This window comes from the organism of the source record quoted next, unplaced genomic scaffold, assembly GCF_019419815.1.
Source record: "Pyrus x bretschneideri cultivar Hongxiangsu unplaced genomic scaffold, Pyrus_bretschneideri_v1 Contig13, whole genome shotgun sequence".
Classification (NCBI taxonomy): domain Eukaryota; kingdom Viridiplantae; phylum Streptophyta; class Magnoliopsida; order Rosales; family Rosaceae; genus Pyrus; species Pyrus x bretschneideri.
In genome coordinates this window covers 3047898-3065991 of record NW_025999424.1, presented here as the reverse complement: position 1 = coordinate 3065991, position 18094 = coordinate 3047898, and the positions used below count along the sequence as shown (strand labels likewise).

At 35.0% G+C, this 18094-nt stretch overlaps 1 protein-coding gene and 2 long non-coding RNA genes across 3 annotated transcripts; 1 reads left to right on the top strand and 2 right to left on the bottom strand.

Moving 5' to 3' along the window:
- Positions 1-253: 253 nt before the first annotated feature.
- LOC103951045 lies at positions 254-1919 on the top strand. Its single transcript, XR_667732.2, has 2 exons — positions 254-387; positions 1701-1919. It is a non-coding gene; the product is annotated as an uncharacterized LOC103951045 (long non-coding RNA).
- A 4875-nt stretch (positions 1920-6794) lies between these two features.
- LOC103951046 (transcription factor MYB16) lies at positions 6795-9408 on the bottom strand. The gene is made up of 3 exons (XM_009362329.3): positions 9141-9408; positions 8886-9015; positions 6795-8127 (listed from the first exon to the last, which is right to left on the bottom strand). The coding sequence occupies exons 1-3, from the start codon at positions 9271-9273 to the stop codon at positions 7221-7223; spliced, it is 1170 nt and encodes a 389-aa protein (XP_009360604.1). The 5' UTR covers positions 9274-9408; the 3' UTR covers positions 6795-7220.
- A 6209-nt stretch (positions 9409-15617) lies between these two features.
- LOC125474690 lies at positions 15618-17366 on the bottom strand. The gene is made up of 3 exons (XR_007256134.1): positions 17039-17366; positions 16781-16864; positions 15618-16234 (listed from the first exon to the last, which is right to left on the bottom strand). It is a non-coding gene; the product is annotated as an uncharacterized LOC125474690 (long non-coding RNA).
- Between the last annotated feature and the right edge of the window lie 728 nt (positions 17367-18094).

Genomic DNA, 18094 nt, shown 5'->3' with positions numbered 1-18094 from the left:
CACAACCGTGAGTTCGTGACAGAAACTTATCTCCTCAAGTCAAAATGGGCTGCATTACCAATTCAAATTAAAGCCCATTTCTTAGCCCAAAACCATGAGTTACCCACTTAGCAAAAGGCCCAATTCTCTACTGAATTAGCATGAGCAAGAAACCCAATAACATAAGAGAGCCCACCATTAACTGTTGGCCCTCGACGAAATTCAATACTAACCGTACGATTACGCGGCTTCTACCTCTAGCCGTTGGATAAAGCGGCTTTTCCAGCCAACGCCCTAATTTCAGAAACCTGTATAAATAACCCAACGGTCCTCTCCCCTCTCAGTCCTCTGCTGTGTTGGCGGCTCAAATTAGGGTTTGGGACTACTTCCCAAATTCAGATTGCAAAGGTATCGTATTATCAATCTATAAAGTTTCAATCTTTGTTGAATTTACAGAATTATTGTTTGGTTTGAATTTGTTTGTGGCCCCAAAATTTTAATTTGAAGCAAAAATTCCAAATTTCTTAATCATATTGCATTTCTAGCCCGAATTTGTGGTTCAAATGTCAATCAAATGAATGAATGCTGCTGTTGTTTTAATTTTTAAAGAAGATTTTCAATTTATGGATCAGAAAATTGAAAGTTGATTTGGTTGGTTGTTTCTGTTGGTTCCCCAATCCAGTTTAACTCAATGGTAAATTGTTATTAGGTTTGATTGCTGCACTATTACCTAGGCTCCATGACCATATGGAATTATTGGGTGCCTAATTTCAATGTGCAAAAATCGACGTTGGGAGCCGCTTTGCAGCTTAAATTTCGAGTGTTCTGCTGCCAGTAAAAACCCATACATTGTTCAATAAATCTTGTTTATGAATGAATATTCAATCCCTTTACTAGAGAAGAAGATCGCACGCTCGGAGCTCGGTCATAGAGCAATGGCCTAGATGTAGTTGCCACTAGCAATCTAAGTCAGCGGTTTGTAGTTCGTCGTGTCAGTCTTGTGAACTAGCATTAGTTTTGATATTGCACTAGAGCAAGGCTCCGTGACCATCAAATTATTGGTTGCCTAGTCTCAGGTGCAAAAATAGACTTTGGGATTCACTTTGCAGCTTAAGCGTGTAATGTTTCTGCTGCCATAAATGCCCACACATTGATAATTCAGAGTTATGAAATCCGTTAAGCTCACTAGAACACTAGAAATGTTCATGTTTCGATTTAGTTGCCACTCGCAATCTAAGTTAGTACTCAGTAGCTGGTATTTTGTAGTAGTTTCTCAATGGTGCCAACTTGCGTTATGTTTGATTGTTGCTCTATTACCTAGGCACCATGACCATCAGAATTTTTGGTTGCCTAATTTGAATGAGCAAAGATAGACTTTTGGGATCCGCTTTGCTGCTTAAACTTTTAATGTTTCTGTTGCCAGTAATGCCCTCACATGCTTAAGTAATATTTGTGCTTCGTTAGGCTCTGCAATCACGTTGAGAATAGGTTAAGATGAAGGAAAAGAGACGATCATAGTCCCATTTTGTTGTTTGAATGTCGAACTTATATTTTGGAATGAAAACAATGAATCCTCCCCGAAAGTTAAATAAGTTAATCTACAAAACTGAGTTTTCAACTCTGACCCAGATTTTGTTCCCAAGAAGCCTTTGTTTATAAGGTTTCTGCAGTGCATGCATCTGATCTTGTTTCTTGGTATTAATATCGGTTTGTCTACGCAGGTTTCTTATGAAGACTGTAGGGCGCTGAATTCAGGAATCTGATCACCTCATTCTCATTGTGAAGAAACCAAATTGTTGACAGGAAGTGTGCTTGAGATGTGGATAGCTGCAGTGTCACTTATTACAGTTCTTACCCTGTGTATTTAGAATTAAGCTATTACTTGCAGCTACGTTGTTGGACTCGATTGTTTGTGATGAATAAGAAACGGAATTGTTTTATCTTAAACTTGTCAATATCGTCTCTCCCTCTCTAGCTTTGTATTTTCTTTCTCTTCTTTGTTAGTTTTAATTTTGCAAGGAATGCAATACTGGCACTGGCTGGAAAGTTTGGGCTGTTGGGCAACCCTTTGCGGCATTACCCTAAACCCCTCTATTGTTTCATCACCTCACTACTTCATCGCTGCATTCCTGCAACTTTTGTCTCCCATCTTACCGATGGGTATTGACAGAAGAAGAGTATTTAGAAAACTGAGATGAGTCTTGACAGAGGAAGAGTACTTGGAAAATGATGGGGTGTGCTATCCACACTCATTTTTACTTTTCACACACCCTTTGTTAAATTTTGTCCTTAAATCTTTTTCAATTCATCTGATTTGACAGCCGAAAATTAGAAGAGTGTGTGAGAAGTAAAAATGGGTGTGCCGATATCACACCCCGAAAATGATCCGTACCCCTAGGACTAGTATTCATAATACTTATGCATTCTCATTCTACCTCCTAGGCTCTCATTCTCATATCCTGCAATGTTGTACAATGATCACAACAATCAATTTTCTACGTCACCCCAGTAAAGATTGGCCATGTCCTAAATCAAATATGAATTTTTTTAGTCATTTAAAGGGAAACAAATAAATAGACCAACCATGTTCTTTAGTTATGAAATTTTTACGCATTAATTAAACATTTAAATGATTTCTAATCTGATTTATTTTTAACATAATTGAACTAATAAAAAACATTATCCTGAACATCCAAAACATCATTTGCATCAATCAAACCAGTAGCTCATAAAACATTGCAAGATGAGAAAAAGAGCTGAGAAAGTCTGACTGCAAAGTTGAATAGATGGCTGAGTAAGTCTTTGAAGTTTAGACATATGTAAGGTCATTGCATCCTTCTTGATTGGGGAACTCATTTAAAGATATGGACCCTCTTGTCATTTTACCAAACTTCAAAACCGCAAATTCGATCATGGCCACAGAAATCTATGACTTTTCCTTGTGAGACACCAAATATGCTTGAGAAATGATTTGCAAGATGTATTCTATAGTATGTATGTATGATGATGATCTCAATGCTTTTGATGAGTAGAATAATAATTGGTGCCACTCCATTCTTGTAACATATTTATTTTTATCTGCAACCCACTTTATATTCAAGTGCAGTGACTTTTCAGTACCTTACACTGTGGACCCTTCATCATTTATCAAAGTTCCCCCTCAAATTTGATGCAAGGGAGGATGATATTTCAAATTCACACTACGTGTAGGGTTTAGGGCATTATGACACACATTTTAGGGTAAAGATAAGTCCCAGCTAACACATAATTGTATACGCTAGCATCAGTCATCTATATATGAGTGTGTGACAGTGGACTGTTAGAATCTCACATACATCAATAGTACAAAAGCTTATAATGTTGTTCGTAAACACGCTAAACTAATTGTGCACCATTAATGCAATCTAATACACACATGCCTCAACAATCTAGAATGTATTCACAACTAGCCCCCGCTCAAAATCAGATATCGATTTCAATTTGGACAAAATTTGGAAATTAACATATAATAAATCTAGTGAATTATGCAATTCAGTTCAATACTAGACCCCAAAAGAAACCCTATAGGTATGCTAGAGAGCATTGCGACACACATTTTAGTGTAGAGCTAGGTTTCAAAGAGAATTATAAATTTTACTAGCATTATAGTAGCATGACGTGTATGACCATTAGATGTTGATACGTCACATGCATCGACAATATGAAAGCTAGCATACATCCTACATACTCGTGTGTAGCTGTTGATGCATTATGATATCCACATACCTCAACGACGGGAGTCTTAACGAGTGATGCTAGCACGGGTCGAAAATAGAAGTCGATTTCATTTAACTTGAATTTGAACTTAAACAGATGAAGTAAGGCATTCATCGTAAAGATCCTTATTCATTTCATTTATTACATTGAACTGGTGTGGAGTTTGGAAACAGAAAGAGCAGTACAAAGTGATAGAGCTGCAGCGGTGAAGTGTTGCATAACTGAGTGAAACTAAATAATTCATTTTCCAGTTTATACGAATTGATGCAAACCACACGCTGAAAAAATGCGACAGGAGCTCATTGAATACGCAAGGTTGGTCGCAGTCGAGGCGATTAAATTGGGAGGATGAAGTTGCATTATTATTATTATTATTATTATTATTATTATTATACACTGAAATAAATGTTCATGTCCAAAAAATCTGAAAAAAAAAGAGAAGAAGGATGCTGAAATATATATATATATATATTGAACGTTGGAGGATACGTCGTCTCAGACATATGTGGCTAAAAATCACCATTGCTCCACCCTCCATACGTCGTCTCTGACATGTAACCGAACTCGTTCTGGTCATTTATAAGAGGTCGTCGGCACAACTGGGTGGTTGGGGGGGGGGGGGTGGTGGTAGGGTGGGGTGGGGGGTGGGGACCGCCAACACAGAGAAAAGAGAACTATTTAGGGGGGGGGGTGTTGGGGTTAAATTATGGGGTGTAAAGGAAAAGGATTTTGCATATATTGTCTGTCATGTCCAATGTTAAATGCATGGTCTGAGTTCTCTCCTATGTTGGTGAAAATGCACTTGAAAGATAAATTGGCTGTTAAATGAAGAAAACCCTAGCTTTTTCTCCATATACATTCTGGTTATGTCTGGTCTTTATTCACTGGGTCACTTTGAACGCAATTAGCAATATACATTGTTATTGCTAGCAATGAGTATTTGTGTGACCAACTATAGCATAAAATTTCTCTATTCAGAACTGGACACGTTGAAGTTGTATCAATCAATCATCCATTTGATTAGCCAATATGTCCAATTTATTTTCTCAGATTTTTTAGCTTGCAGACCAAATATTAAACCCAACCCAAAATATGGACCATATTTCGATCTATTAATCTTTATGTCTTCAATATTTTTTGATATATATTTGATTTTGATCAACTCAACAATTGAGATTACATTATTATTTGAACCAATTTCTCAATACTTATTAAAGTGACAAACACTAGTTAGTCTAGTCCTACATTGTTCATTTTAAGTTCATAATATAGCTATATATATATATATCTATATATCTATTACACAGCTTTGATCATTAAGTTAGTTGATTAAAATGACTTTTCGAAGTGCCAACGAATTTCATATTTTGTTTAGGATCAAAAGCTATCATTTGATGAGTAATATAGAGGTTTATGTTAAAGTGGAAGATAAATTAACCCTTGAAAAGATACTTACAACAATGCCTAAATATTGTAATTATATAATTATGCATGAAAATTAATGGAAGTTATTTTTCATTTAAGCGTACATAAGAACATCAAAATCAAGTACCACCAAGTTACATCACATTCTACATCAATTGATCTAGGTCATAGTTGACAATAATGATATCATATCTACAGCTTAATTACTATACTACGCCAGACTATTTTTCGATATAGCCTTCAGCAAAGTACTTTACTAGTACTACTGAAAAGGAAATTATCACTATAGACATTAAGAAAGCTACCAAGTTGAACACACCAAATGGTTTCATATATAGAAAATAGAAAAAGGGTCGACCAAAAAAAACAGAGAATAGAAAAAGAAAGTAATTAAAATGAAAATGAGTAGAATCTTTCTTTCAAATAAAATAGAGAATTATGCAATATTAGTTCTTCTGAGTGAAATGATGCGAGATGCAGTGTCCCGAAGGCATTGAGGGCCACCGTCCCTGATTAGAATAAAAAAAAAAAAAAAAACCCTTACAACTAGTCATGCGTAACATAAAACCAATACCCTTTTAACAAACAAAACAATATACAACTTAAAAAACCAAAATTATGTTTAAGAAAACCTAAACTAAGAAGCCGAAAAAGGTTATGAGAATAAGCAACTGCAAACAGAAGTTATGTAGACCTTAAACAAGTTACACAAAACATGAACGTGAGGGACTACTAGTAAATTAAACAGCCATATGCATGCATAATAGGGTTTATTTGGAAGTGTTTTTAAAATGTCTGAATGCGTATGTATTTGGTGAAATTTAATTGGATATGATTCTTATAGGAAGCACTTCAAGTGCTTTTCCAAGATTTATTTACATTTTACTAAGAATTGATTCTAAAAACACTTTCATTAAAAACGCTTTCGTTTATGTTAAAAATACTTCCAAACTTTTTCACGTAGAACAATATTAATGTATAGTGGCCGTCACAAAAGCATTAAGTTTTTAATGCCACCGCCATGTTAGATGGGAAGAGGAAGAGTACTAGACTTGGGAAATTGACAAGAATGTAGGATTTTTTCTTCTTGGTCAACTTCTTTTATCTCTATAATTTACCCCACTTGGCATTAGCCTTCATTTCGTTTATGATTTGTATTTCCTGTTATTTGCAATACAACTAAAGCATAGAGAGACAGGAAAGTGGAAAAAAAGGACTCAGAAATTAAAACCTCTTTTAATTCTACCTCAAAAGAACAAATTGACATAGCACCAACCATCAGTAAAGTCGGTCATAAAAATATCTTGTATTGGACATGTCCATATAAATGTCCTGTGTAGTTTTAAATAGCATAAAACTAACCAAACAGAAAATCCAATTTCAAATAAACAAGACCTTGGCATAATCAAGTTTACTAGAGCAGAGTGTAATTTCTTCGGCTATTTGCATTCATGTCCGAATGAATCTTGTATTTTCTAGTTTATATTAGACAATAATTTCTTTGGCTATTTGCATTCACGTCCGAATGAATCTTCTATTTTCTAGTTTATAATAGACAATAATATAAAGGGAAAAAATCCAAAGAAATTCTGGGTTAACGGATACATTCACTCATAACCATAAAAAAATCAAAGTACAGATGAAGAATGGTGAATATATTGAAGAAAACTATACGAGACTGATACATAGTTTGCACCTAGATGAACGACTCTCTAACAAGTTGAAAGGGGGAGCCGTGTTAACATTTGATGTGAGAGCTACAGCCAGCCAAAACGGTAATTATTTTGCTTTCACGAGAACACACCAAGCATGCATGCATGTCAAGCATATTTTATTACATTTTTCTGGTACCGATCCTATGAAAATTGCATAAGCAACCAAAAACTGCTTCGGCAATAGCATGAATTCATGAACAGAAATTAAGCAAATGATTTGCTTTTGGTAATTTGATCATGAGAGGAGCTAAATTTGTTGCACACTTTGATTTAATTCCCAATCAGAACACCAATTAATCCGAAATGATCACATAGAGGACATGGCAGTGGCTACAGAGTTCATCATCAAAACAGTGGAGATTCTGAGGGAGAAGAGTTCACCAAATTGAGAATACTATTCCAGTAATGCTTATGATCTTCGTTGTAGTCAGTACCGCTACCGCTGCCGCTTCCACCACCGTTATCAGAATCCCCGCCGTGATCCCCGTCTGGCAAACTGTGCACCTCATCAGAGTTGTTAAGCAAGAGATTAGTGATCCCTTCTTGATCAGCAGCTGCCATGTCAGCAACCACATTGCCAACTTGATGATCAGTAGCAGTAGTCCATGCCCCTCCAGCGTCCATGGACATTGTGATGGTCTGATGATCATGAACTAACCCTAATGAAGTGAAAGACAAATGGGACTTCCAATCTTCTTCTTTATCCCCACATTCTTCCTTGGTCTCAGAAGAACCTGAACACCCAACAAATTCGATCATCGCCGGCTGCATAATCGCGGACCCCACTGTGGAGGACGATGCGTTATTAACGTTAGTCTGATCGGAATTGTAATTGAGCGTAGATGTCGAAGACTCGAGATCAATATTATTATTAGAAGGGTTTGATGACGGCCACTTAATCTGAAGTTGAGCTGAAGTCGAACCCGAAGACGAAGAATTCACCAGAACATAGGTATTGGGGTTTATGGTGGTGAGCTGATGGAGTAATGAGGAGTTGTGGGAGCGGAGCTTTGATTCTCTGACGAGGCGAGCCTCGGCTTCGAGCCGGGCGCTCTCCCACTGAGCCATGTGGCTGAGGTTGGAGACGTTCTTGGAGTGACCGTCGGCGCTAGAGAGTAGGGCGTCGTTCTTTGGCTTGTGCGTGACGGGGTCGATGCCCATTTTGGCTAGCCTCTTCTTAAGATGCGTATTCCAGTAGTTTTTTATCTCATTGTCTGTTCTCTTTGGCAAGTGAGTTGCTATGGCCGACCACCTGATCATCAAAGACAAATATTAGCACCAAAATACTATAAAAAACAACATAAACTACATCGATCTTATAAGTATTTTTATTTCATTTATCTGTTGTAAGCAATATAATATAAAAAAATTGATTTAATGGGCAATTTAACATTCTATTTACTTTATTCGTTGATTCTTCTTTGATCAGTTGAATTTTAAAAAATCAGAAATGATTAGGAGTGTGCATGATAAGAAAATTTGAAGAGGACCATTTTCATTTAAAGACTGTGACCCATAAATAATTAACTCGCAGTCAGGAGATTCATGACTTAGAATTTAGAACAGCAGTGAATTATCATGTTATGGAAAATGGTTGCACAAGTCAAAATTGTGAATAAGTGACAGGTCGGAGTTGAGTGGTTGAAAGTAATTGCGAGATCAAGGCTTTCACATTCAAAACGTCGAAAAATTTAAACAAATGTAGAACAGTGATGGAACTTGATTACAAAGAATGTCGACTTCTTAACAAATTCTAGCTTCTACATTGTCAAGGTAAAGAAAAATAAGAACATATTTGAGAGAAAGGATTAACAACCATGAAAAATAAGACCACTAATTAACATTTGGAAACAATGTCTACCAGAGGTCCAGAACTAATCAGACTAAGACAGTTGATAACAACAAAATTGCTCATGTACCATTTGGTCTAGCTACACTGATAAGGGGAGTTACAGTGTTCAAATCGCAGGGACAACAAATTGAGCGACAATATAAACAATTGTACTCTACCTGTTCCCTAATAGGGCATGGAGTTGAATTATGGTTTGTTCTTCTTGCAAACTGAACTTTCCCCTCTTAATATCAGGTCGAAGATAGTTAGTCCATCTAAGCCTACAGCTTTTTCCACATCTCTGAAGACCTACACACATTTAGTTAATTAAACCGTGAAATTAGCAAATAATTAAGTACTTAAATTACACATGTTATGTAATTACGTACATTCTTATAGTATAATATGTGGGGAAATGCAATTGGAAGTCTCACCAGCTTTTGTTGGGAGGGCACGCCAACTTCCATGGCCGTGTTCTTCAATGTAAGCCAAGAGCTTCTGGTCTTCTTCTGGAGTCCAAGGTCCTTTCTTCAAACCCACCTTGTCACAGCACGGTGATCGACCCATCAGAATATTCTGAACCCGCAAAGCAAAGTAGTAGGTTCTGCTCTTGTTTATACGGCTAGACTTACCTTCTGCAAGAGAAAAAGAAGATGATATGGATGGAGGAAATTAAATAGAGAAAGGGAAGAAATGGGCATATGCATTGAGGATGAGAAAGGTCAGCGACATAAATGGGATAAAGAAATAATTTTTTATCAAAGAGTAATAGCGTGGTACATTTCTCATGACAAAACTACCCTCTTAACCTTCCGTCACTTTGTAAATATTCACATAAATATTGATTAGAGCGGATGTGCTCCTACAGTATATTCAAGTTGGACATGTTTATTTAGTACAAGAAATATAAATTCAAATCATGTTAACTAAATATGAGTCTGAGAATCATTCTGCTTCTTAAGTTTTCACTATGTGTATTACCACATGTGAAATCAGAAAACTATGAGTTTGTTGTTGACATCTGTACTTAAATACTAAACATGTACTTATTAGTGCATTTCATTGATCCACTTCACACAAATCAAAGATTTGTATCTCTCAATCTTGAACGGTCCAGATTTCTGAATACATTAGCTCTGGACTTCAAAATCTAGTATATAATAAGCCACGTTCTTTAATTTGCTTTATATTAATTTCTAAGAGAATTGTTTGCTCTATCAGGAAAGTTTATTAATGGTTTATCTTTTGTCATATCGTCCTTCAACTTAAAAATTTAAAGGAAGGATCTCTTGGCAGATATTATCAAGAATAATGGATCAGTCCTCGTTTTCAAGATGATTTGTTTTTCTTTACACCCTTCTTTCTTTTCCATGAAATTTTATGGTCCACTAATTTTATATATAACTTTGAAATTTATGTCAATGTCTTGTAATATGCATTCCCCATTTCCTGCAGACTTTGTAGTAGACCCATTTATGACGAGAATAGTTCTCCTCCATTAATCAACAAACCTATTAAATTCCAAAACATGTGTTTTTTTTATTTTTTATTTTTGCAAGTAACCTACATCACAATGATGGAAAAGAGTTGAGCTATTGCATAACGGCATGGATAAATTCCATCGGTAACTAATATAACATTTAATCTAACAAAATTTATCTTGTGATAATATATATATGTATAATATTTTTGACAAACGATATTATCTCTACTAAAGGGATGGAGAGTTGATTAAGCCTCACAATGGGTTAGTAATAATGTAGTTCAAATTTGTCTTTGGTAAGAATCGAACCTAAAACCTCTCACTTACAAATAAAAAAGAATATTACTAGACCGTAATACTAAGTGACTTAAATTTCAAAATATTGATCTTCAATGTTCTTCACTTATTTTCTTCTTCTTCTTGACTTTTACTTTCGAAAATGTGAGGGTAACTTTTTAGCAAATATTTTCTTAAATAAATATTTTTTTTAATGATTATATAAAGATTATTCTATAAAAAAAAATAATTAATTAATCTCATAAATCAATGACTTCGATAAGAATTTACATTTTGGTGTAGTGTCCACTTATCTCATACATATGGATATATATATATATATATATATATTTTTTTTTTTTTAATAAACTATATTTTCTATATTAAAGGGGAAGAGGTGGGTTGAGCCTCACAATGAGCTAACAATAATGTGGTTCAAATTCACTTTAGCGAGAATTAATTGAACGTAAAACCTCTCACTAACAAGTGAAGAAGAATATCATTATACCGTAGTACTAAGTGGCTACATATGGATAATTAAATCTTCAATTTGATTATTTATTTTTTATTAGTTACCAATGTAAAGATCCATTCTAGAAAATTAATTTAAATAGATATTGATTACGGATTCGAGTCATAAAAACAACATTTTTGTAAAGTAAGAATAAGACTGTGTACAAAAAACCTCTCACTAACAAGTGAAGCATTTGTGACTTGGGGTGACCCTTTTTTTTTTCTTGATTGGTCACCAATTCTATCTCGTAAATCAATGATTTCGATAAGAATTTACATTTTGTTGTAGTGTCCACTTAACAATTCTGATTTTAATTTTTTTGTCTAACGATATATTTAAAGACATGGTGAGAGATTTAAAAGATTCGAACTTAAAAGACGTTTTACTTACAAGTAAAGAGAAATATTTAAACTGTTGTACACAAAGGGATGTAAAAGCATGCGCAACCGCGAAGCGGACACAAGTATTTTCATTTTTTTTTAAATATTAAATGTCGTTGGTTGAATTGTTTAAAGTTGATAATTTTATTCTTAAAGATTAAGAATTGTGTTTTCTTTAAGATGAGTTCCAATAATTCTAAAATTATTTTAAATTGATGCTCCATTTCTGAAACTTCCAAGTTCTACATGCATAACTAATTTACATATCCATTTCTAATACAAATAACACCTTAGACTTTCTCATCCATACAGACCTAGGATTGGAAATATGTTTTTCGATAAATTGAAGACATAGTCTAGATTTCAAACGTTAGGTCTTGGATAGGATGATCAACCCACTTTCCACAAAGATAATGCCTTGTTTTTTGGTGGGTAATTTGATATAGCTAGCTAGCTGAATGTATCAATACAAATCCTATTGCTTTATGCTATGCAGTCCATCAAATATTAATTGAAGCCATTCACCAGAGAGGAGCAACTGGATAGAACTCCTAGAACAAGATCATTGGCTGCCTCTAGCAAGTAATTATTCTACACAAAATGCTACTCCTAGAATTTCAGAATCTGCTCAAATCTGCCGTGGGTTTCAACACTAAAAGAGGTAAAGATTTAATGTAAGCATAAGCACATACCAGTGGTCCACGTCTTATTTAAGTGTGACCTAGTCACCTTTAGTATTGCTTGGTAGGTGCATAATATTAGTAACAAAAAAAAAAAAAGAAAAATCAATTCACAACTTTCAATCTTACTTTTTTCCTCTACTACAAGAGAAAAACTTGAGTGCGTTATCCGATCACGTCATTCCTAGGCAAGTTCTCATACATGAGATCTTTTGTAACTTGATCACACTGCATCCTCATGCCAGCTAGTCTCATTCAGTATGAGAGTTGTCCTGGTTAGATAAACCTATTGAAATTTCTCTCTAGTTGCTAAGCAACTTTAAGAAAAGACATGAAGTACTTGAAGTGAACGAAAGACTTGGGTCAAAACCTAGCGCATTGGTGTTCTAAGATTTATACAAACAACCCCACTTAGTGGAATAATACTTTGTTGTTGTTGTTGCTGCTAAGATAAATAGATTAACTCCATTTAGATACGTAATGATGCATACTAACTAGCCATCCTCGGTGAAGTTAACTTAATTGGTTAGGGTATCCACATGGAACCCCTCAACTCATTCAAGTCACACCATGCTCGAACTAGCCTAGCATGGAAGTTTGCACAATTGGGTCAGGTTATAGCTGATCTTGGAATAACACTAGCAACATGCATATTTCTCTTGCCCTAGCTAGTTAGGGTTAGCTAGTTAAGCCAAGTCCTTGTTGCTATTAAAACGGAGGGTAAAGTGTCTTTATAATGCTTTCGTAAGTGTCACATTCAACTTCATGAATCTGTAGTCGCTCTCCTACATATGGATCTAGCACCTTAATTAGCAAGGCATAGATCAATCGCCTAATTATTGTAGCTCAAAGTACTCGTGTACATACTTTTCTTCTTCTTCTTATACACCCATAATTTGATCACACTAAACAATATAGGTGAAACTGTGATTGACAAAAAAAATGAACAACTACAACATCGTTATGAGAATTTAAATAACACTGCTTATATTTAAAATTTGGCATTGCATATAAGAAAGTAAAAATTTCAAGGATAAACATTGGTGTGGGTCAGTGGGTCTGAAGCCATTACTGAACCAGGTCCAAAAGTTGCCCTGCCGAAAGAGGCAGACACTCGAAGGTGGTGAACGGTGATGGAGACCTGTAGAGGCTGCTCCTGCTTTAAATTAATTAACAAATACAAATTTGAAAGCAAAAGAATCTAAGAGGGCAGCTTGGTAATTCCAGAACAAAGCAGGACTAAACTAATTTATTGAGATGGCCTCTACGGCTCCGTGGGGTTGATATCTTGAATGATGTGGACGCATGAAAAGACAAAAAAGGGGTCCCATGGAGGGGCTAAAATAGAGAAACCCTTATAATTAAAATACCTGTTTGTGTGTGGCGTGGAAGTGCAAAACTGCAGAAGCAGAAAAATGTGAAGGAAAATATGATATTCGCTGGGGTGGGGAAGGAAAAGAGGACAATTGGGGACACCATCTTAAATTCTACTTGATGAGTGCCAGCTCTAGCCACTGTATATGGTCCAACAAGTTCTTTATGACCCTCTTAAATTTGAGAATGGTAGGATTACGATTTGATATATCAAATGTTAGAATAAAGTGATTGGATATTTGAAAAAAGAAATTTTTAAGTATTTGTATTCTGACACTTTGTGTATCAGAGCTGTTCTTGGCACGACTTTGTGTATCAGAGCTGTTCTTGGCACGTTGAATAATTTCTCCTTAAATTCAGTCCCATTTTACACTTGTCAAAGTATCACACCTCAACGTGCATATATAATGGCACATCAAAACAAAAGATGAAAAGAAGTTTGTCTCAAAAATATTATTCAGTATTGCAATATCAGTTTGTTATACACTCAGGGTGAGTTTACCATGATTATTTTAAAGTATTAATAACAGTTCAAAAACTTGTGTATATGTAGTAAAATTATGCAGAGATATCCGAAAACAAAGGTTACGAGCATATGGTCCATTCACATCATGGATAGGACTTATAACATGTAGCCGCGTGTTTGAGACTATTTTTGAAGGGTTTGGATCACACGTCACTCTTTTTTACACACTTTTTTAGGGATAATTTCATAACTTTTTTCAATGATATGAACCATTTATATTTTAAGCCGTCATTTATAGATCATACTTACAAAAAATTAGACAAAACCAAAATTATTAAGACATTCATTTATAGTGAAAAAAAATAGATGAATACAGTTTTACAAAGAAACACTAGAATGATTACCATTTAATCTAACGGTTATATGATTCAGATTTTTGTGATTTTTGGTAGATATGATTTTTTATGGAAGACTTAAAAGATAAAAGGTTTGTACCGTTGAAAAAAATTATATAGCGGGCCCTAAAAAATGTATGTCAAAAAATGGATATTTCCCGATCCTAACCAATTCTTGACAGAGTTAAAAATACTAAAAGCACTTCTGTATGTATTCGACATAAAATTTATGAGTGTTTCTTCTAGGTCATATAAATGCTTTCTGGATAAGCATTTGACATGTGCTTCTTTATGAATCTTTTTTTTTTTTTTTTTTTTTTTTAACCTAAGTTTTCAATAAAAGTTTCAACGTGTTTCTAATAAAAATACTTCTAGCAAAAACATTTATTATAAGCAAAAATATTTCCTAAACAAAAAATCTCAAACAAGCCTAAAATCTTGTTTATTTGCTCACTTGTAAATGTTTTAGGCCGATTCCAAATCAATGTAGAGTTTTAATATGTACCAAAATTCTCCGTCTTTGTAACTAGGCGAGTTTTGACACCACTTATTTGATTTGTGTCATTTTGTGGCTAAAAGATATATCTGTTTCTTGGGTTTACATTGAAGATGTGAATTTCAAATGAATCAAAAAGTGTGATTAAAAATTAAAAACAAAAGAAAAAAAGAAGCAAATGTCGTAGTAAAAACGACAATACTTGGGTATTGACTCGTCACCACACTAACAATGTTTGAAGAAATTTTTAGTTGTGACGGGAACATAAGTGGTACACCATATGTTTTAATAGGAATAGTGAAAAATTTTATTTTTTAAGTTATTAACTTTTTAGCATACATATCCCACCATTTGTTTAGTGACACGTAGTGTACCATCCAGTGTATCGGTCACACTAAAAAATCTCTCCAATACTGGGATGCTAATCAATCAGCACACCATTTGAATGTCAACACCTGTCATTAGAACCCTCTCCTAACAATTGCTGTCGTGTAAATTATAAACAATAATATTAGTAAGTATAAAAAATAAAAAGCTTGCATCACAAGAAAAAAGAATAATATTAATTGTTTTTAAAGAGAATATAATTGTTCACTTTGGGTGTGTTTGTTGGACTGGATTATCCCGAACTAGACTAACTTCTGAAACTAAGTTGGACTGGCTTAGAATAAACTAAGTTGAACTGATTTAGTGAAACGTTTAGTGCAATGTCGAACTAAGAAGCATGATAATGGAAAAAGAAAAAAAAAACCATGAACAGAACCCCAATTGACAAACCGAGGTATAAAAGCTAAATATAAGCAATTCTTGGAAAAAAAATTGAGAAATCAATGAAACAATTCCAACGAAATATAACAGGTGAATTTGAGCCACTTATCCTTTCCACTCACAATTCTTATAATCAGATTTCAACTTCCAACTACAAACTAAAACAAAGGAACAACAAAACCAAACTAGAACGTGTTCTTTCTCTTTACGCTCCAATTTCTTGTCCCTTCTTTTTGGGCTCATTTGAAATGGATGACAAAAAAGGAGACACAACCAAGAAGAACCTACAACAACAAATCCTAATTCATATCACTCAACCTGTTATTTCTATTCAGCTTGGGCTTCTTATTGCAATAATGAGCAAAAATAATAAACGAATGCAATACCAGCCTTTACATAATTACTACTTAGGAACTATACAACAAAACGTGTAGTCCTTCGCTTCCTTAGCCCCGAAGACACATTCTCGTGTAACATCATTTCCGATTTGCAGCACTTTCAATTCGCTTTCAGAACTCAGAAAATCCATAACTTCCTGCACTCTGCAATATTTTGAGTGTATACGGCAATTGGCTTTCAGTGGTTGCTGGCTGCCTTGTGTTCTGAAGAGAGTTGAGGTAGCGCAGCAATACATTTCACCTTTTCCCAACGACCAACAATCGCCGCTAACGGCTGTTAATAACAGTGGAACAGCAGCTGCAGCAAGAAAAGAAAAAAAAAATTGATCCACGGACAACGGTTGCGAATTTCCTTTCACCAATTGTGGCCTCTAGAAAAAACAAGATTGACATTGAGAAGTAGTAGTGGCTTTAAACGAGGGGTTGTATCTTTTGAAAAATTGTGAACTTTAAAAACAAAAAAGAGAAGGAAAACAAAACTAGTACAGCAGCAGAGTTGTTTCACAATATCAATCACTGGGAACTATAATTCCCACAATAGTTTACGAGGATAAATTGAACGTATTAAGAATAGAAGTACAAGTTTGAATATAAATAGAGATTGACAATTAGAGGGTTGGCTGCAAACACTCAATGAGCAAGATTCAAGAAGATGGGATTCATTTGTGGGAACTCAAGCAAAAGATCCCAACAGTTTTGCAATTTCTAACAATTTTCCTCGGCTGAGAAAAAGAATACCGGTGAACACAAGTTGATGCCATAAATATGTAATGTTTCCATATAACAAAAAACCTGAAGAAGTATGATCGTATAATACTCAAATAACTTATTTAAGGCATCTTACCTTCAATTGACCAGTGTTATACTCATGGCACAGGGGGCACCAGTGCAAGCAGCAGTGTGTCAAGCATGGGTCACATGGCGAGTTCTGCAGTCAACAACGCAATCAAGCATTCAGCAAGCTTCAATTAAGAAAAATATATTTCGCATGACATAAACATAAGCTAGATTGTTTAAAACCTCACAGAAAACGAGACCCAGATATTCTTATGCAATATATAACAGATGAATCGTGAATCCATTGGTCTATGATCAAACTTACTGCATACTAGTTAAGTGAGTTGAAGTTCAAAGAGTTGGGGCAATAGTAGCACACGCATGATGCATTAAGATCAAGACCAGAACACTAAACCAGAGCATCTTTCAAAAGTGACGACACGCCTTTGAAGTACATTGAGCAAAGAACCAAAAATTACCTCCATAATCCACTCCAAGTGCCAAATTTTAATCCAAAAATTAATAAAATCTTGATTAACATAATTCTATCAAACCCAATTAACATAAACCTGATGAACAAGTTGGTGGGGGCTGAAGAAGGTGGTCAGTGATGGAGCTGGAGCAGCAGGGCAAGGCGTTGCTGCCCTTTTTGGAGCTGCAACTTCACGAGTTTGAAATTGAATCAAAATTACCATCAATCAATTTATCAGGCAGTCTTGGTTGCTAACAAACATGGGACTGGACTAACTGTTTGTCTAGTCCAGTCCAGTGAGGGCTAGTGAAGGGAAACAAACACACCCTTTGTGACTAGTTGTATCGGGATACTTGCATCACAAGCAAAAATAAATAAAAATGTAGTTGTCTTGGAGCTATATAAGGAGACCAAAACCGAGATATTCCAGCTAGAATTAATCCAAATACAATTAAAACAAACTAAAATATTTGCCTTGTAATGCAAACAATCAAAAACCTTGAAACTAAATACCAGTTTCAACTTTCATACATAATCAAGAAAAACAATTGGATTTGTATCAAGCAAAACATGAAGCCACCAAATGGTACGGCTCATCCGATTATCTTTTGTAAACCCTTCAAAAAAAAAACATTTGATTAATAAATGGATTAAACACAAGAACAACTTTAACTTGTTGCTGCCACTATTAGATAAATCTTCTCCCTTCCTCCTCCTCTATATGTGTTGTGGTAATCTAGGAACTGGCGTCGGCCAGCAAGTCAGCACATATGGGAAGCAGTACGAGCATAAGTCCTCAGTAATCTTGTCATCCATTCTTGACGAAATTTTTGTGCCAAGGTTGAACATGAAAGGCTCTCCATCTGTAGTTGTTAGATAACAAATTTCATCGTTATTTGGATCCAAAAT